A 21,796-nucleotide genomic window follows, 5' to 3' on the forward strand; every position below is an offset into this window, starting at 1 on the left:
TCCCAGATTTCCCAGGGTGTATATACCGTGTATTATTCAGTAATCCCTGTTTCTTTAGAAGTTTCTTCACAGTGACTGTATATCATGGAGGTTCTCTCCCATTATAAACTGTTCTACAGAGTAAATATTTATCCAGTGCATGCTCTACTATTCTCTAGTTCCTCTACATGTTTCCTGTCCTGTACTGAAAGTTTCAAGTTCCTCATCGAGATATATATATCTGCTTGTTTCAATTGTCCTTTGTGCTTTGGTGAAAATTACAAAAAATCAAAATTTGCACTGTGCATGAATTTACTTCCCTTAAAGTCAAAATAGGCCAGAAAAAGCTATAGTTATTTGATATTATTAAGCTGTGAATTGAATAATACCAGAAGTTGAGAAGTATAACCAGCATATCCAAAAAAATGTATTTGCATGGAAATCCTGGCTTTAATAGTAGCTTTAACCAAACTGAGTTTGATTGCAGGTTATGCTGAAAATACATCATTTTATTCAATTTATTTGTAACCATCTATCACTCATGAATTTAATTTCTGCAGCTCAAATAAATAAACAGGAAAATCAACAGCTGACTTGATGACAAAAAATACAGGAGGAAAAATGATCCACTGGTGCACCTGACAACTACCTGAAATCTCCGTTTTTGCAACAGCACAATGCACTAACTCCATTTTACACTCTGACAGCTTAAGCATGGTGTGTAGTTGGTATTATATGAATAGATACCAAGCAAGGGGTGTAAATGTTGTGCTTTATGTTTTTTCAAGACGTTGGAATCAGTAAAGTGACATACCATTTAGTCTTTTCCCACTGTACTGCCGACCAGTCAGGATAAGGCCATGAAAAATGCTGTACGAGATGTAATGTACAGCCCGAGATAAAACTCCGTGAAAACTGAAAGATAAATACCTTGCTCATTTGTGGGATTTACACAAAAACCTCAAGGACAAAATATGTCAAATAAGACTATCATCCAAATAGGTTTTTTAGGTCTTTTAAATGTGTCAAGCTTTGCAATGTGTCATCTCTGAAGTGCGTAGGCCTATATACAAGTTTTACGCATGCGTCATTCAAAGATTAAAATCGGTATTTGCCTCAAATCTGTAGTCTATTGATGAGTAAGGGGTTTTGCATTTATACGTATGGATAATAGAGCCATGATCCAAAAATTGCCAAGGTTTTACTGGGACACTGAACACCATGGCATAAAACATAGAGAATCTCAATTTGCAGTAGTTTGGTTTTAACAGAAACACTCTTTAAAGATTTATGTTTATACTTTTTGACCACACTGACTAATACATTTATGCAATGTACGTGAGGGTGTGGGTAAAAATCTATGTTCTGACAGAATAATACCTATACAGGCAATCAGATCAGCAGGAAATTTAACTTTTTGATAGGCTGTAGTACAGACAGAGCTTTCATTTTTAATCTGGTTTTTCTTTTTTTTTCAGCTTTAATGTGCGCATTTCTCAACATTGTAGAGGGGACTTAGTAGATCAGGTTCACCTATGAACCCACGTCCAGAAACGTCATTCAACAACACTACAGAATGTCACTTGTAAAAGTATGTAGACATAGGGTGATTCCATGCTGATGTTACAAACTCTCAAGAATGATGCAGAAAGATTTTTTTTTCTTTTTTTTTTTTTTTATTGTATGGCTAGGGCCCCCTGTCCAGCAGGCCATTCAACAACCTGCAGTCAATGAGGATGATGATGAGGACAGCACAACACCTAGTCCCTGGGCGGAGAAAATTCCCCGACCTAGCCGGGAATCGAACCTGGGCCCAGAGGATCGACAATCCGTCACGCTGACTATTCAGCTAAAGGGGGCGGACAATGGAGAAGGATAAATGTATAATTTGAAGTAAGGGTCTTTGTAACAGAAACCAAAACAAGTATTAAGTAATAAGCGAAAATGTTCTCATATGGACCAAAACAAGAAAAAATGTCTAGTAAATTTCAATGAAATCTCTTCACCAGATTTTCAATGATTCCATCAATTGCTGGGAAATATACTGCTCAACTATAATGCACTTGGAGAGTCGTGTGGATGGTTGTCTTTTTCAGTGTGTTTCTTTACTTGTGTAGGTATATTGATAACAGATTCAAACACTTCTTTAGCTAAGGTTGATGATTTTTCAAATATCTTGCAACATTCAATCTCAAATTTATATTAAGAAAGAAGATCTTTAAATTTGTGCAGAATTTCTTCACTACACTGAAGAGAGTTGGGTAATTTGAAGAAACATTGAAAGTTTTAATGTAAAGCTGTAAACATATTCAATAGCTAGCAAAGCCACTGTAAAGCTTCCTTTTTTCAAAGCAGCTAAAAGTATCAATGCAATACTTGAAAAATTTCTACCCAAAACAGGAAGTTCTTGAAGACTTTGTACAATTGCAGGAAATAGTTCAACATTAAGTGAAACTTAGTACTCAGTGAATCTAGTGTCACAGATATCCAGCAATCTTGACTTTTTTGATTTGGGTAGGATATTTACTAAATTTTCTTTCAAAAGATTTTTGCCCGAAAAGTGGGATGACTTCATTTACAATACCAATACTGTTTATTATGATTGGAACATGAAGTGAGTGACTGATAAAAAGATTAAGACAATGACTTGAATAATGGATGTAACATTGCTTTTGGATGAAGCTTTTAAATCCTAGTTTGTATAACTGTATTACACTTACTCATTGTTGATGCTCCATCCTATCCCTGATTTACCAGTTTCTCTAAATCAATGCCTAAGCTATTGCATGTATCAAGAATCTTTGCAGAAACATTCTCTGTACATAGATTCGCTTGTGGAAAGAAATTAACAAAATCTTCCTGTAATACAGGAAGGCTGAATTATTATTCTGTTATGCATTGTACATATAAAATAAACCAGTGAACATCAAACGACGAGTTGTTGTACTTGGTGATAGCCACGCCAAGAAAATTGCCGAAAAAATAAATGAGTACAGTACGTTATTCACGGCAACAGGTATGACGAAACCCGGTGCACCTTTGACTGAGATTATTAAGAGCAGCAACTCACTTAATGAGCTATCTAAGAATGATGCCGTCATAATCATGGGTGGAAGTAATGATGTATACAGAAATGTGAGTAAAAATGCGACCCAGTGTTTAAAAACTACATTACTTGATCTGAAAGTTCCGAACATCATAGTTACTAGTTTGCCTCACAGATGCGACCTGCAAGACAATTCCATCGTAAATCTGGAGCTTGCAAAAGTAAACAGACAATTCTACAAAATATGCAAGTCCCAACAAAATGTAACATTTCTTGATCTTCCAGATGCAAGAGATTTGTTTACAAAACATGGACTACATTATAATAACGCTGGCAAGTCATACGTTGGCAAAATGCTAGCGAAATTAATACAAAAAGACGACGACGTTGCAAGAAAACCAATTGCTGTGCAACCAGTTTCGACCAAGGAAATGGATAAACGAGAAAACAATTTCAAAATCGCAGCCACAGCGCCAGCTCAAACAGGAACATCACGTCCAGAAGATGAGACGGTGCCAGAACCAGCCTCAGAACATACAGCAAAGACTGAAATTATCGTCAAGAAAACTGTACCTACTCATCATCCAGATGCTCACACACAGGGAAACTGATGAAGGGGGCCAGTTCTATCCGAATTTGGCCCAATACAACGAATCCAGAACAAGCAGTCAACACTCAGGTGGACGTTCCGTTACTTTATAGTCAAATTAGTTTTAAATACCCTCTACCTAATAATATATGCAGTAGTAATTTCGTTATGCACTTGAACATAAGAGGTCTGTCTGAAGGAATGATCAGGAAGCTTTACGATATAGAAATTTTGCTAGAAAGTGTGAAACAATCTGTGAAAGTAATATGCCTTAATGAACATTGGCTAAAATCTGAAAATATCAGTCTCCTAAATAAACTTACAGGTTATAAACTGGCTACCAGCTTTTGTAGGACCAATGGGTATGGAGGCTCTTGCATATTAGTTCATTCCACGGTAGACTATGATATCAGACAGAATTTTAGCCATCTGAATGAAGAAGGCACATTTGAAAGTTGTTGTATAGAACTTAAAGAGTATAACACACTAATTATCAGCATATATCGCACCCCTGGGTACCATATAAGATCTGTATTTTTAGATAAGTTTGATACATTGCTACATAAATTAAAATGTGAGAAACTGTACAAGAAAGTGGTTATATGTGCTGACTTCAACATAGATGTAAAGACTGATGACAAATTTTCTTCACACTTAAAGAACCTGGTAGCCACAAATGGTCTAAATCTCAATTTCGATCAGTATACAAGAATTACAGCAAGCTCTGCAACATGTATTGACAATATTGTAAGTAGTTATAATTATTATGTAAAAGAAAAGTTTCTTCTAGATTTAGGAGTATCAGACCATAAAGCACTATTTGTATCACTACCGAAGCAAAATTCAGTCTGCACAACAAAAAGATGTAGGAATTCAGTCAAGAAAATGTGGAAGTATTTTGCAAAAAACTAAGCCAAACCAAGTGGACGGTCAGCAAACACACTTCCACAAGTGACAATTACAATAACTTTTTAACTGAATTCTTGGGTATATTCAATGAATGCTTCCCTTTTGTAACAGTGAGGACCAGGACCCAAAAAAGTAGATCCTGGGTAACAAAAGGAATTAGAGTGTCTAGTACTACTAAGAGGAAACTGCATATGGAGGCAAAAGTAAATCAAAGCCCTCAATTTCTTAAGTATGTAAGCACATACAAAAAAACATTTGACAAAATAGTTAAACTAGCAAAACGTACTGCAAATAACGACTTCATTTCAAATGCAAAAAACAAATCAAAAGCTGTTTGGTCTGTTATAAGAAGTGAAGTTGGCAGTGAGGCAGAGAGAAAATGCCCTTCTAAAATAGTGATAAATGGTAGAGCTGTTACAGAACCCAGTGCCATTTGTGAATCATTCAATGACTTTTTCATAAACTGTAACAAATTTGGTGACTGTTCACCACCAAATACAAAGCCCAACATGACAGATAGCAATTGCACATGTTTTAAGTTTTCTCATGTTTCCATCTCAGATGTCATCAAAATCATAATGTCCCTAAAAAATTCAAAATCTGCGGGGTGGGATGAGGTCCCCACTGAAATAATAAAAATAGTCCGTCACAGTATTGCACATCCACTCTCTTTCATAATCAACCAATCATTTGATGAGGGATGTTTCCCAGATCGATTAAAATATGCAGAAGTTCGGCCCATACACAAAAAAGGCAAACAAGATGAATTGGGAAACTATAGGCCAATCTCACTGTTACCAATTTTCTCAAAAATATTTGAAAGAGCTGCATGTGATCAGATTGAAAATAACAATTCATCTAACAGCATTATCTTAGGCAATCAATATGGTTTCAGAAAAGGCCGCAGCACAATCCATGCAATAAATGAATTAGTCACAAAAGTCAGCAGATGTCTTGATGATAGAATGTGTGTGTCAGGCATCTTTTGTGACCTGTCCAAAGCCTTTGACACAGTAAATCATGACCTGCTTCTCCAAAAATTGGCACGCTACGGTTTTCAAGGCAAATCTCTTAGCTGGATGTCATCATACTTGGCAAACAGAAAACAAAGAGTACTTATTAACATCAATGGCAAGAAATTTCTCTCTGGCTGGAAAAACACTCAATTAGGTGTTCCACAAGGCTCAATATTAGGGCCACTGCTTTTTCTATATTATATTAATGATATGCCATGTCAGGTCCTGTCTGATACTATCCTCTATGCAGATGATTCAACAGCTGTAGTCTGTTGTAAAAATGAGGTAGACCTAATTCGTCATATTGGACAAACACTTGGGGAAGTGGAGGCATGGGTCAAAAACAATAACTTAACATTAAACTTTACAAAAACAGAAATTGTTCATTTTACCACAAAACAATCTGCACAGTCTATAAGTGAAATAAGGTATATGGACAAAAAATTAGAGACTGCAGACTGTGTCAAATTCCTTGGCGTGTTAGTCAATAAAAACCTGTTATGGAGTCGCCATGTGGACAACATACTGGGTCGACTGAATAGCCTTGTATATATTATGAATATCTTGTATAGTATTACTGATTTAGCTGTAAGAAAAACTGTATATAATGCATATTTTGTTTCAGTCATTAGGTATAGTATAATTTTCTGGGGGTCTGAAAAAACAAATTTACTTAGAGCTTTTAGACTACAAAAAAGAATCATCCGGGCAATGGTGGGAGCAAAACCAAAGCAACACTGCAAACCTTTATTTGTAAAACTGGATCTAATGAGCATTCCAAGCATATACATCTATGAAACTCTCACTTTCACGAAAAGAAACCCACAACTTTTTGAGGGCAACTTCTTCTTGCATCAATATGATACAAGACATAGAACGAGCTACATGTTACCTACCCACCGTTTAAAATCATATGAAAAAACCCCATACTATATGGGCATGAAATTTGTAAATAAAATATGGAAAGATATGGATGACCCAAATGTAAAAGGCACCAAAAGAGACCTGGAAAAATATCTGAAAGATAAATGTTACTATAGTGTAGAAGATTTCATGAATGGTAACAATGCATTATAATTGTAATTCAAATACCTCTTTGAAGATGTTACACCATGTATATTATTAGTTTGTTGTATTTTTAGTATTGTTATATATAGTGTAAAAACTGACAAGTCACCTATGTCACAATCTTTGATTGTATAAGGCATGTTATGTGATAATAAAAATTGACTTGAATTGAATTGAATTGAATATAATGAAAACTGGTCCTGACCAGACATGTCAAGTGTTTCATTTCCAATAACAGAAAAACAGTCAGATTTGTTAATATGTTTTATTAATTTGAACCAGTTTGCCACAGGTATTTATTATATCATTTTGGATTTCAGGACTTAAATGAGTGGCATTTCTTGAGCTTTGTATCAGATGTATTTTTTTTATCCTTGATCATATTTAGTACATTATCTTATTAAGGTTTGAAATTTTCCAGTTTTCTAGTTGTAATTCCAGGGGTAATGGGCCCACTATTGTCATCTCGAAGTAGTAGTTCATTCTCTCCACAAAATGCAATGATTCTGTGACAGGCAGGGTAGCAGCCCTGTTTTGTTCTTTTTCCTTCCTCCTTTTGTTGGCCATGTAAGTAGCAATGTCCTCTATTTTGCTGCTTTTTTACAAATTATGAAGTGTTTGTCACTGAGTAATCACCCTTTCTTAGACATCCTGGCGTAAAAAGAATGCAGTACTTACACAAAGTTACTTATCTTTGAATCAGTCAGCCATTCCTGTCTTTGAAGACAGCAGTTTTGGAACTTAAGATTCTTTTTATGCCACTGAGTTGCAGGTAACATAAATTATCTAATTGGTACAAAAAGCTCTTTCAGAAGGTGGGACTTATTTACAAGATGTTTCACAATTCATGTTACACACTTCTAGAGGTTGTAGAGACTACTTAAGAGATCAAGTGTCAGGAAACATCCAACAATACACAGAGTGTATGGAAATAATGTTACACATTAGCTGCCATCAAGGGAATACATACAAGCTGTCCAGACTGGAGTTTACTTTGACAATAGGATTACTCAAACCAAACTTGGAACAAAGTACACATTACAGTATGAGAAAAGGTGTTATAAAGAAAATTTTCTACTACCTACAAAACTTATGTTGGTAGTAAACCCTTGTGACAAGAACTTCTACTCAAACATAAAACATCATTTGTACATACTTGCGTCCCTATCAGCATCAACATGTGAAACTGAGAGGTCATTTTCCACAATAAAATGAGCAAACATTTACATACAGAAAACAATGGGCAGTGAAAGATTGACCACACTAGCATTAATATTAATACAGTGTTCCTTTCTCTTCACAACATAAGCTATTCCCCCCCCCCCCCCCCCCCCCACCTTCTCCCTGCCCTCCATCTAACTTCCCAACTACACATAGCTGCCCTACCCTCTCTCCACCTTGTCCCTGTGTGCTCCCCAGCAGCAATTCACTGTCCCCCCCTTCCCTACTATCCCTCCCCCTCCCTCCCCAGCCTCCTCCTCATCCCCACCCAGTTGCCGCTCCCATCATGCACTGATGCTGCTGCTCGCAGTGTGGCATCAGCTTCCAGAGACTGCAGTCATGTGTGTGCGAGTTCCGTTGGTGCACACGTGCACGTGTGTGTGTGTGTGTGTGTGTGTGTGTGTGTGTGTGTGTGTGTCTTTTTGATGAAGGCCTTGCTGGCTGAAAGCTTCTTTGTAACAGTCTTTTTTCTGTGCATCTCTGCTATATGGTGAGTAGCAACTTTCCTTTCCATAATATTGTTACATTCCATCCAGGATTTTCTATTGTTTGACATCTGGGATAGTATTATGAAAAGGATAGACTGCTGCTCACCATATAGTGGAGATGCTGAGTTGCAGGTAGGTACAAAGTAGCTTTTATTCTTTTTCAGTTATTCCATTATTAACTACAAATTGTAATGTTTTTAAGTTGTAAAAGCAATGATATAAAAACCAATTTTTTGTTACTTTTGTAATAGTACTTATTCTGATTTGGGGGCAGACAGTACTTAATTGTAATGTTAGTTCGCATAAGCAGTGGCAGCTATTGTGTAAGAGCACATAAACACTCAACCTTGATTTATTGGTTATTTAACTTTCAATGCTATTATAAGTTATGTAGATGCAGTAATCTGAAACACACAGCACTAAATGTACCACACTGTGATACATTGCTGCTCTGCAAAACTTGGCATCAAGGTTGCCAGCACACCTTTAGTTGTGCACATTTTAAGGAGCTTTTGCACATGCGCAATTGGTGTGACGTAATTGACTTATGGGCCAAATGCATATGGATTTGATAAGCAACTTGCACAATTCATGGTGTGCACAGCTAGTCCCAACCACTCAACTACAAGTATATGTCACTGCCACCAGGTGGTAGCACACTGCCGCAGACTTTTATCCGTGTTCGCTTGACATAAATCCTGTTAGATGGTAGCACACTCCTCAGATATGTCAATTCACTCACTATATAGTGAAATTAGATCTGACAGCAGTATATGTTACAGTTATACCAATAGAAAAACCTATTTTTTGGGATTCTGAATGAGATACAGTATATTAAGTTTTGGATTTTATCAAACAGTAATCCATTTGAGATGATGAGAAACCATAAAGCACATCACCTTCGAATGAGAGACTGTAACATTTATTCATGCTTCTGACATCTGTTGATCTTGTCATGGGTCAGGTTTATCTGTGTGTAGGCTCTCATTTTATATATGAACATTCATGAAAGCTGTCTCACTGATATTCACTTCAGTATGGGAAGGAAGACGGTGTGGCTTTCGCCCTTATTCTCTCCAATGCCTCATTTGCATTCTCGTCCGTGTTGGTAAGTAGTACTACTTGAATTTAATCATTTCCACAAATGGTAGTTTGTGGTTGGAGTTGGTTATTTACTGTGTAGGAATCAGCTTTTCTGTGCATTGTCAGTATAAACTCTGTTGAATCTGTTTGAAGTACTAACAGAAAAGAAAATTACCAGGAAAAGTTAGCTGCAAAGGAACTAGGGCCTCCCAGATCAAACCCATTGAATGGGAAAGTGTCGAAATAAATAAGTGTGCCTACAAGCAAATATTTAACAAAGAAGTTTATAGTAAGCTTAAGCTGTTTGGGTGCAATGTAAGAATGTCTGATTTTCAGCTAATGAAAACTCCCACTTACGCAAAAATGTGAAATGGAGCATAGCAAAAGTTTAAACATCATTTCGTTCTTGCCCTAAACTGCACTTCATTATGTACAATACAACAAAATTCCAAAAAAAACAATTATTTCTTTTTCAGTCAAGTTATGCATATTATTATTATTATTATTATTGGCAGTGGCTGCAGCTGTATAATTACGTTGATAAGCATAACTCTTACACAGCAAACATATTAAATGCACACTCTCATATTTATTTGAATCTAAAAATTTGTGAATACCCAGAATGTATATTCACGAGCTGCCGCTGCGCATAAGATTTCGACAATATGCGTAGTTCAGCGATATTTACAATGGAAGGAGGCTAGTGATAGTCATTTTGTATTATGTATCTGCGCATAAAGATGACTCACTTGTGGAACAGTGATATAGCATTTTGTTAAGTTTTACTGCAAGTATTATGATGTACTATGAAACGTCTTATTTGTAATACACTTGGAACAGTGAGTCCAGCTATCACAACTCTAATGTATTTGCAAATAAACATCAATGTATGTCGTATATCGCAGAGGAGTATATGAGCACCAAAGACTCTATAACCATATTATGTGAAACAAATACTAACAGAGAGATAGAGGGGCTGGCCAGTACTTACCTCAGCTTAGTACAGCCGATAGATACACAAAACAGATCAGAAAATTTATGTTCCTAGCTTTCGGAACTTTGTTCCTTCGTCAGGGAGTTTACCTTTCCCTGTTCCTTCACAACCTGGATTCTGAGTAACTGAATCCACTTTCCCTTCTTCCCTTTTTTCCCCTCTCTCCTCCCTGACGAAGGAACAAAGTTCCGAAAGCTAGGAACGTAAATTTTCTGTTCTGTTATGTGTATCTATCGGATGTACTGAGCTGAGGTAAGTTCTGGCCAGCCCCTCTATCTCTTTGTTAGTATTTGTTTCACATTTTTATATGAGATTTTCCATTAATCATTTATAACCATATTATCATGGATAATTACAAATTCATATACGAGGCTGCATGCATTAGAAGTATAGCTGAAATACATGTGTGAATCCATGTTAAAGATTCCAAAACTGTAGCTCATAGTATTTGTGTATTCCATTTTGTTTTATAAATAAATTTGTCTGCTATAGTTTTCAGTTAGCTTTTGAAATAATAATTTAAAAAATCTTTGCAAATCCATCTTTGTACAAAATGGCTAGGGAGCTCTGGCTGTTCAATATATGTTATATTATGTAGATTACACTGTCATTATTGTTGTTGTCTTTATGCCTGAAGATGGCATGGTGAAATACCGAAACTGGTCACATGAATAAATTACATTCAAAATATAAACTGCTGGAGGTGTTTTTAATTTTACATTTCAATTTAAGAAATGTTTTTGATCACTTATGGAAATTAAAGAATTTTAATGAAATGGACTACATTTTAATAAAATTTGAGGTTGAATTGAATAACTTGAGATGCTTTGATGTCCTTCTCACTTGGTTTCAGATAAGATGTAAATTTAAATACAAGACTGTAGTAGGAGAAAGACAGCTGTTGTCGAGAGAAATTTTAACCAATTTGGCTTCATAACTTATTTAATCCAATGTTAAGAGTCTTCTGCTCAGCAACAGTGAACATTATATTAGAAGACTGAGCAGTGTTTTGTTAGCAAATAGGCAATACATTATGTTGTTGTTGTTGTGGTCTTCAGTCCTGAGACTGGTTTGATGCAGCTCTCCATGCTACTCTATCCTGTGCAAGCTTCTTCATCTCCCAGTACCTACTGCAACCTACATCCTTCTGAATCTGCTTGGTGTATTCATCTCTTGGTCTCCCTCTACAATTTTTACCCTCCACGCTGCCCTCCAATACTAAATTGGTGATCCCTTGATGCCTCAGAACATGTCCTACCAACCGATCCCTTCTTCTAGTCAAGTTGTGCCACGAACTCCTCTTTTCCCCAATCCTATTCAATACCTCCTCATTAGTTATGTGCAATACATTATATTAGAATTTAATTTGTCGGCAATAAAGTGGAGTTATCATATTGCGAAATAATGAAATAATTGTGCATTCGAGTACTTCTCAACTATTTTATTTTTTGCTTAATTTTATAGATCAAATATTATTTGCATGATGGACTCTCAAGAGAAAACTATGTATGTAAAATTAAAAAGTAAATAAATATGTTTTCAGAATGAACAAAAAGCATGAGCCTCTTAAAGATCATCTTTAACAAATGGACCAACTCTTTGACAAAATTCTGGTAGGTACTTGATTCAGTGCATGGTGAACTACTCCTTTAAAGTTGAGCCTTAGGTCTTGTATGTGCTCCTCCCCAGAAGTAAATTTTCTGAGTTCTCCTCTCAGATGTGACACTACTGCCTTTTTATCAAACTTGCTAAACATGTAAATCTTCCTGCTTGTTTCAGCTGCAATTTGTACTTTAGCAATCACTGCTGCCACAACTGCCTCATGGTCACTGATAACAGTTCCAATGTGGACATTCTCAAAGGAGTGATGTATTTATTGTCATCAGGTTTAACGTATTCCCATTATGAGTGTGCTCCCAATCCATCTGTTCTAGGTAGTTTTCAGAGAAAGTCTTTAGTAATGTTTTGCAAAATGATTTAAGTCTCCTGCCCTGTTACATAACATACTAGCAAATTTAGGTATTCTCTGAAGTTTTGGGTTTGGTGGTCAAAAGAAAGATCCAATTTATGTCCAACTTTGGTAATGAATCTTGTCCAATCAGTTTCACATTTAGTTTTAATTTGTATCTCAGTGGATGTCAATTTCTTGTCTACTGTGATAAATACACTATCTCCATTTTCTATTAGCCTATTCTTTTGACACACACTTTGATTTACACTAGAATTTCCCTGCTGTCAGTACTGAGTTTTAGCCAGCTTTCTATACCTATTATTATTATTGAACTTCACTATTTTTAGGATTGCTTCAAATTCTGGGACTTTGTTGTGAATTCTGATAGTTAATCACTATAATGTCAACAGTTTTGTCTGTGCGGCCGTTTCTTTGAATTTCACTGTACACTTCAGGATCTCCTACAGTTACCATTTTCTGAAATGGATAGAGAGTTATCGAAGCTAAGATAACCTTTTGCACAACCCACAGACAGCCAGGCACCTGAGTAGCAGCCTCTGATGTGTTGTACCCCTTACCCATTTAAGAGGAGCCTACAATTTTCAGTCCTATGGTGAAAGTCCAGGAAGTCAGGGTCTGGCTTATCGCAGAATCTTCTAAACATCTGATGCAAGCCTTCTCCTTGTCTCAGACCAAGATGGCCCCAACCAGTTCTGGGGACAAGGCTTCATTGACACTCACTGAGTAAGGGTGGTCTCCTCAACACACTGTCAGTTGCTGGAATGATCCATGTGTGCCTTTGGACCCCAGATAGCAGGCACCATTTGTTCCAATGTGTGCCACAATCTGCAGTTGATTGCACCTAGTTGCCTCAACAGCTGCTGGAATAGCCTCTTCAACATGAATCTTGCTGCAATTTTCCTACAGGGCACCATTACCTGTCATACATTCTGAGCTGACGACGATTAGCGGACCTCTATACTTTTGTGTTTGCCTCCCCTTGACATGGGACATAGCAGGTTTCCCAGCAGGTGAAATGTGTGTCACTGGCTCACTTCCAGTGGAAGACGGCAAGCCAAACTTGTTGGTTAGGGGGATGCGTGCAATATCCTGAGTTCTCCTCAGTCCTTGCCTACGCTGTACATGGTTCCTAGATCTAACACTCACACATCACACATAGTCAAGTGGATATTCAGTGATAGATCCTGTACTTCCTGCAGAGGAGATAGCACCCATTGGACATGATATTAATTGAGATACACTTGCTACCTCTGCTACATGACTCTTGGCATTTCACCCAGCATACTCATTCAAGCATACAACTCACAATATCAATGTTTATTGATATATATATGTATCTAAAAACAAAGACGATGTGACTTACCAAACGAAAGCGCTGGCAGGTCGATAGACACACACACACAAACACAAACATACACACAAAATTCAAGCTTTCGCAACCAACGGTTGCTTCATCAGGAAACAGGGAAGGAGATGGAAAGACGTAAGGATGTGGGTTTTAAGGGAGAGGGTAAGGAGTCATTCCAATCCCGGGAGCGGAAAGACTTACCTTAGGGGGAAAAAAGGACAGGTATACGCGCGCGCGCGCGCGCACACACACACACACACACACACACACACACACACACACACACACACACACACACACACACACACATATCCATCCGCACGTACACAGACACAAGCAGACATTTGTAAAGGCAAAGACTTTGGGCAGAGATGTCAGTCGAGGTGGAAGTAAAGAGGCAAAAATGTTGTTGAAAGACAGGTGAGGTATGAGTGGCGGCAACTTGAAATTAGCAGAGGTTGAGGCCTGGCGGATAACCAGAAGAGAGGAAATACTGAAGGGCAAGTTCCCATCTCTGGAGTTCTGACAGGCTGGTGTTAGTGGGTAGTATCTAGATAACCCGGACGGTGTAACACTGTGCCAAGATGTGCTGGCCGTGCACCAAGGCATGTTTAGCCACAGGGTGATCCTCATTACCAACAAACGCTGTCTGCCTGTGTCCATTCATGCGAATGGACAGTTTGTTGCTGGTCATTCCCACATAGAAAGCTTCACAGTGTAGGCAGGTCAGTTGGTAAATCACGTGGGTGCTTTCACACGTGGCTCTGCCTTTGATCGTGTACACCTTCCAGGTTACAGGACTGGACTGAAGAGACAATAAGATTTTCAAATGTGGTGCTGTAGAAGAATGCTGAAGATGACAGGAGTACGAGAAGGAGTATTAGGCAGGCTACCAAAACACTGTGGAAGGGGATACACACAGTTATAAACGTAACTAAGTGCAAGAAAGGCGTCAGCATTCAGGAGAGCACCTGTAAAATTCAGATATACTGAAAATAAAGAGGGAGATGTTTATGGAATGGATCATGAAATTCACATTAAATTTGTCCCTGTTGTGACAACCATTACATTCTGCAGCAAGCTGAGCTGCTCCTTGTTTCTCGGTCTATCCACTGCTCATTTCCTCTATATGGCGAGTGGTGGTCTTCGCCAATAACACTGTATATACATCATCCATGTTTTTCATTACAGCCTCAAATAATTGATATTTGTTATAATTGTTTACTCTTTTTCCCATCCAACTGAAAACCATCACATCTTCAAAATTAAATTCATTTCCTTTTAATCCAATATTTTATCACTTTCTCCATTTGTTCTTTAACAACTAATATTATTTAACCATCAATGCTTGGTCACATCATTTTGAGTATACTGTAGATCTTTGCTGTGCTGCATCAGAAGTATTATTGGTGTGAGGAAAGTGCACAGAAGCAGATATTGTCAGTTCTGTTGTTAATTTGTAATTACTATTTATTGTCCAAATTGGTGAGTGTTAAATTAAAATGTAGGATATGTGAATACCCATCCAAGGCAGAAAATCAATGTAGTCAATTAATGTATACAGTGTTGAGCATAATTTCTGTACCTTGAAATCAATAAAGTATAAAATGAAGATACAAGTGAACAAAATATAGTGTATGACCAACACCTGATTTAATGTAAGTAAGTAATGAAAGATGTAGAGAAACGATTACACAAAACTAAGTAATGATTACCATCAAATGGAAAAAGTAATTCTTAAATACTATTTAAAGTGGCAGTGGCCTTGAATAGAGTAAACTTACAGTTAGTACGAATGCCACAAAAATGAGTGGATACTGTAAACAGACGAGACAATGAGGGAGACTTGTTGAATATGGCAGTAGTTTGAGAAGCATAAATGGAATCTGTTAGTGATGGTTGAAACTTTAAACGGTGAACAATGCAACTAGAACACTGTTATGTTATTGTAAGAAAAGTAGTTCAGTATTTATCACAACTGTAACTGTTTGTTATGAGAGGCCCCATTTCACATATTGTGATGTAGACAGTTAAAGACGCTGAAGAACAACAGATTACAACAGACTGGACTGAACACTTCTGAGAATATGGCAACACACTGTGAGTCAATATTCTGAACACTCAGAAATGGTTCTGACACTGAATTATTAATTCACTTTCAATAGGAGGTGAGATACAGTTGGTACAGGCAATCTCACATGTCAGTGGGAGGAGAACAGCTCTCTTAAAAACCTACACCTTCTGGAGGGAAACAAACTGCAATGAAAGGAAGGGGTGCTTGGGAGAGGGGGAGCGCCTTCTTGCCTAGTCAATAATTATGACAAAAGAGCACTGAAACAATGGTATATATTACTCAGTAAGAACAGAACAGAAATTATAATGCTTTTGACAAATAAAAAGAGAGATAACAAGCAAAAAAATAATCCAAAGGTGAGGCCTATGGACACTACAGAATATTAAAACTGAGTTCTCAACAGAAGCAGGGGTATTCGTTGAAAAATTATTATGACTGAAATAATAGTCGCAGAGGTATAAAGTTTTGTGTAAAAGGCAAATGCTACCACATTTAAAAAGAGAAACAAAAAAGAGTATTATACAAGTGCTGACAAAATACAGTGGATGGAACAAAAGGAAGTGGCAGTGATCATAAGAAAGAAAAAAGTCACTGTCACCTTCTTTTTGACTTTATGCCCAACATCGGCAGTGTTTGCAAAGGAAATTATGGGGATTGGACTCTGCTGTCTATGAGAATAGAATAATCTCATTGCCCAAACAAGTTTTGACACATTTGTGCCACTGGAGACTGGAAAATATACACGTTTCACAGAAGAATTCCTGGGTGACGAGAAGGGCCTACAACCATTTTTATCTACTATAATCTTTCTTTGTCTTAGTCTCTAGATTAGGATTTGTAAGTTCTTCATTCAATAGTTAGATAGCTTGCCATCTGTTACACCATCATGCTTTTGAGAAGGTGGTTAGTGACTTCAAAAAAATCACTTTCTTTAATTATAATTTCATTGCACAAAAAAGTGTCAAAATGTTTTTGAAATAAGAAGCTTTTGTAGTTTCTATAATCATGTACACACCAACTTCCATTATAAAGGAAGAAGAGTTGTCTGATGAAGGATCACAAATGAAGTAGAAGGAAAAAAGGTATGTGTGCAAGGAAAATTACTACGTGGTGTGGAGAGGACTGGAAAGTCATCAGAGAAATAGCAAGGGCAGAAGATGAAGAGCAATGAAAAAGACGAGTAGATAAAAGAAAGAGAACTTTCAGTGCTCATTCTCTTGTGTTAAATTTCATTTAAATATCTTATGTGTGCTGGAGTTTGAGATAATAGACTGCTCAGAAGCTTTGAAAAGTGGAGTTAAATTTGGCAGCATAAATCTTGCTATGGTGGCAAAGTATTAATTGTTGTTAGGAGGACACTGAGATAAGTTTTGCACAATAGTCAGGAGAAAAACAAGTGGATCTCAAACAACTTGTCAAGTGTTACAAAGACTTTGTGTACAATGGAATACTATGGTTGTGGAGGAGAAAATTGTGGTCTTATGGAGTACTGCATTAGAAGGAAATACTCCTCATGCATTTGTTTCTGTACAGGGTTACCAGTCTAGTTGATGGATATGCACTCAATAGTGAGAATGCTGTTGAGGGATTCAGTATGAAAGGTTTTTTCTGGCAAGGGCATCCATAATTTCACAAAAACAACATTTGCTTTTGGAAATACGACAAATGGCAGAGAGTGAATACTTTCGAATACTTGTGGTCTTCATGTTGCGAGATAACTCCAAAAAGTCACATCCAAGAAGTGAGGAGGTTAAAAATTTAGGTAATTATTTCCAGACTTGGAGAAAAACTGGGTGAATTTGATCTGAAAGGAAATGAATTTTTCTAGAAATAGCAAGATCAAAAAATCATCATTGTGAATAGAGGTCACAGTAATTTTCCATTTTATCACATTAAACATTTATCTATTCCAATAAAATTGTCATTATAACATTCCTTCTAATCCACTTTGTGCTAAAAATAATTGAGTAGTGGAAAAAATGCAGGTTAATGAGATAACAGAATTACTTAGCATTTGAAAAAGTCACCTTGTTCTATATCCTGTAGCTTCATCAATTCCCCTATAAAATAATGGATGGCTGTAAGCATCTCTGACATTAATAACTTCTCCTGTTTTTGCAACCCAGCCAGCTATACCCTGGCCTTTGCGCACTCGGACTTCCTTTAGAATCTGAAAATAAAAATGTGTTGAAGTTTTTTTGTTCAAAATAAAATTATAGAATTGTGGCAATTCGTCCTCTACACTTTATAAATGACAACATGCAAAGGTTAGTATAGATTTATACATCTGAGAAAAGATCTATGTGTGACCACTGTCATGTCTTAACAAAAGCTCTAGTCAGGAACTAGAGAAAATACTGGTCCTTTGTAAAATCGGAAAGTAGGTCTAAGGCTTCCACCCAGCCACTCGTTGACCAGTCTTGTGTGGCAGCTGAAGATAGCAAAACGAGATCGTTCATGTATACCGTCATTTGACAATCAAACAGACTCCCATATGGACAACAGAGTAATAAGCATCCCTGCCATAGAGAAACAATTGAAAGATTTGAAAACAAATAAGACATCAGGTCCGGATGGAATCCCAATTCAGTTTTACAAAGAGTACTCTATGGCACTGGTCCCTTACTTAGCTAGCATTTATTCCAAATCTCCTGCCTAGTGCAAAGTCCCACAAAACTGGAAATAAGTGCTGGTGACTCCTGTCTATAAGAAGGCGAAAAGAACAGACCAGCAAAATAACAGATCAATACCCCACACATCAATTTTCTGCAGAATCCTTGAATGTTATCTCAGTTTGAATATAATAAATTTTCTTGAGTCCAAGGCGTTTACATCCCAATCAGCACAGTTTTAGAAAGCATTGCTTGTGCAAAATTCAGCTTGTCCTTTTCTCACATGATATACTGCCAAGTATAGACTGCAGACTGTTAACAAAGGTAAGGGCATACGGAATAGTTTCCCAGATATGTGAGTGGCTTCCAGACTTCTAAAGTAATAAAACTCAATATGGTGTCCTCAATGGCAAGTATTTATCAGAGACAAGGGTATCGTCAGGAGTTCCACATCAAAGTGTGATAGGACTGCAGTTATTTTCTATATACACAAATGATCTGGTGGACAGGGTGGGCAGTAACCTGCGGTTGTCTTCAGCTATGGTATACAGGAAAGTACTGTAGGAGGATACAATATGACTTCAGCACAATTTCTAGTTGGTGTGATGAATGGCAGCTAGCTCTAAATGTAGAAAAAATGTAAGTTGATGCAGATGATCAGAAAAAGAAAATCATAGTGTTCAGAGCAGGAGGAGATTAGTGTTTAAAGTCATGTCAACAACAAGGTCATTAGGGACGGAGCACAAGCTCAGATTAGGAAAGGCTGAGGAAGGAAATCACTCATGCCCTTTCAAAGGAACCATCCTGACATTTGCCTTAAGCAATTCAGGGAAATCACGGAAAACCTAAATCAGGATGGCTGGACACAGATTTGAACCATAGTCGTCCTCCAAAATGTGAGTCCAATATGCTAACCACTGTTCCAACTTGCTCAGTCGTACTGTTCGGATAAAGCATTAGTAGGGTCCTGCTTGACATAGTCATGCCATTTAAATATCTGGGCTTAATGTTTGCAATGCAAAACAAAATGGATCAAGCTTGTAAGGATTGTGATAGGGAAGGTCAATGGTTGACTTCAGCTGAGGTACTAGCAGAAGTAAAAGTTGTGAGGACAGGGCATGAGAGTAGCTCATATGGTAGAGCACTTGCCCCCGAAAGGCAAAAAGTCCTGAGTTCGAGTCTCAGTTCAGCACACAGTTTTAATCTTCCAGGAAGTATCATATCAGTGCACACACTGTTGCAGAGTGAAAATCTCATTCTGATTACTGCGAGAACTTTGGAAAAATATGCTTCATCTGTAAAGGAGATGACATGTAGGAAGCATAGGCAACCTGTTCTTAAGTACTGTTCAGGTTTTTGGGACCTGTACCAGGTCAGGTTGAAGGGAAGACATCAAACCAATTCAGAGACAAGTTGCTGGATTTGTTATTGTTGGGTTTGAACAACACACAAGTGTTATGGAGCTTGTTCAGGAACTCAAATGGGAATCCCTGGAGAGGACTGAGAAAATTTAGAAAACCGACATTTGAAGCTGACAGCAGAATGATACTGCCAGACACATGCATTTTGCATAAGGACCACAAAGATCATACATGAGAAATTAGGGCTCATACAGAGGCATAATGGTCATTTTTCCCTTGTTCTATTTATGAGTGAAACAGGAAAGTAAATGACCAGTAGTGGTACAGGGTCTCCTCTGTCACCCGTCATGTGGTGGCCTGTGGAGTATGGATGTAGGTGTAGTTGTAGATGTGGATGTGGATGTCAATGGAAAACATAACTCTTGCCTTCTTAAACTTTCAAATACAAATTAAGAAATTACAACAACTACAAAGTTTTATGATTTGTATAAATTCTGTAATAATGTTAAGTGTAAACGGGTATTAAACAAATCATTAAAAAAAATTATTAAAATATATGTTACTTATACTTACATGAGGAGTGACTTCTCCATCAAAGATTTTAGCAACCAGTTCATCACTGTTCTGATCAACAATAAACAAGGAACACCTCTCAGCATTTGTCAGCGTGCGGGCCTCTGCCATAATTTCTCGCATCAGGTCAGTAAAATCCCCTTTGAAAAATAATATTCATCTTATGCAATTAAAACTATAACATATGGAGATAGCAGAAATATAGGATGATAATCTTTCAATAGTTTTACAACACTAGAGACTACAGAAACTGCTATAAGGAGAGCAGGAACAAACTTTTACTGAAAACATTTTGTTAAGCTTGTGGTATTGGCTCAGTATGTACTTGCATCACTAGCACTTAAGGGAATAAGACGACACAATTTATATATATATCTTCACAGCACTGTTGCAAATACTAGATTATTTTAGCAGTTAACTTTTCTTCTACTTCACTATCTAGTGAACTTGAGTTTGTCCCACTGTATAAATTCCACCCCAATTACAGTCATTAACAAACAAATTAAGTAACTGTTGAAAGAGCATCACAAATAAGTCAAATATATAATGCCACAAAGGTACAGAGTTTAATATCTTGTAGACACTGACATCATTAGAAAGCTAGCAATTCAATTAGGCAAAGATGGGGAAGCATGTTGCCGTATATTTTAAATTACCATACTGGGTGTTTGTCAGATTTGTTCATTCACCTTGTAACCTAACACTTATCACGAAGGAGAGCCTCTAGGAATGTAGAACTAGTCAAACTCCAAATTAACTGGCAGAAGCAACCACTGCAGGTCACTACTGCAACAACCAGTTAAACTAGTACTAATTTACTTACACTGATAACTATGGGCATTAGTTCTACATCATTTTTAAATGTACAAGCTACTTTGAAGAAAGCCACCACTCTTCTGCTTCTTAGCTGCTGTTTTCATCCTATACTTCAAACTAAGTATAAATGTAAACTTACACATAAAATAATTACCAGTATATAGTTAGATAAAAATAAGGCTGTTTAATGAGAACACTAGTGGTAACTGAAATTTACATTCCCAAGTCGAAATATTCTGGTAAATTATATGTGGGACCAGTACTTGAGAATTTCTAATTTCATGCCTGACGTCTGCATGACAACCCCCCCCCCCTCCCCCCTCCCCCTCCCCCCCCCTCTCTCTCTCTCTCTCCACACACACACACACACACACACACACACACACACACACACACACACACACACACACACACACACACACACATACAGGGGAGTGAGAGTGGGAGGGCAAGGGGGAGGGGGAGTGGAGGGGGGAGGGAGAGGGGGAGGGGGAGAGGTAGAGGTAGAGGGTCTTCATTGGGACCAGGTCAAGAAGACATTAGGGTGAGTACTGACATGCGTTAAGGAGCTGTAAGAGAACTACCAATGTTCTCAGTGATTTTAAAAGATTAAGTCAGCAGCACTATCAGGTTGCTGGTGATGCTAT

General features: G+C 37.4%; 1 protein-coding gene across 1 annotated transcript in view; it reads right to left on the reverse strand.

Moving 5' to 3' along the window:
* Positions 1-21,796, reverse strand: part of LOC124802876 (cGMP-dependent 3',5'-cyclic phosphodiesterase-like) — a 267,877-nt gene that overhangs the window by 138,640 nt on the left and 107,441 nt on the right. Inside the window, exons 5-6 of the mRNA XM_047263921.1 lie at positions 20,334-20,473; positions 17,815-17,957 (exon numbers count right to left, since the gene is read on the reverse strand). Of these exons, the coding sequence (XP_047119877.1) occupies positions 17,815-17,957; positions 20,334-20,473 (283 nt within the window). The remainder of the gene's footprint in view (positions 1-17,814; positions 17,958-20,333; positions 20,474-21,796) is intronic.

The sequence above is a fragment of the Schistocerca piceifrons genome, chromosome 6 (genome assembly GCF_021461385.2).
Source record: "Schistocerca piceifrons isolate TAMUIC-IGC-003096 chromosome 6, iqSchPice1.1, whole genome shotgun sequence".
Taxonomy (NCBI): domain Eukaryota; kingdom Metazoa; phylum Arthropoda; class Insecta; order Orthoptera; family Acrididae; genus Schistocerca; species Schistocerca piceifrons.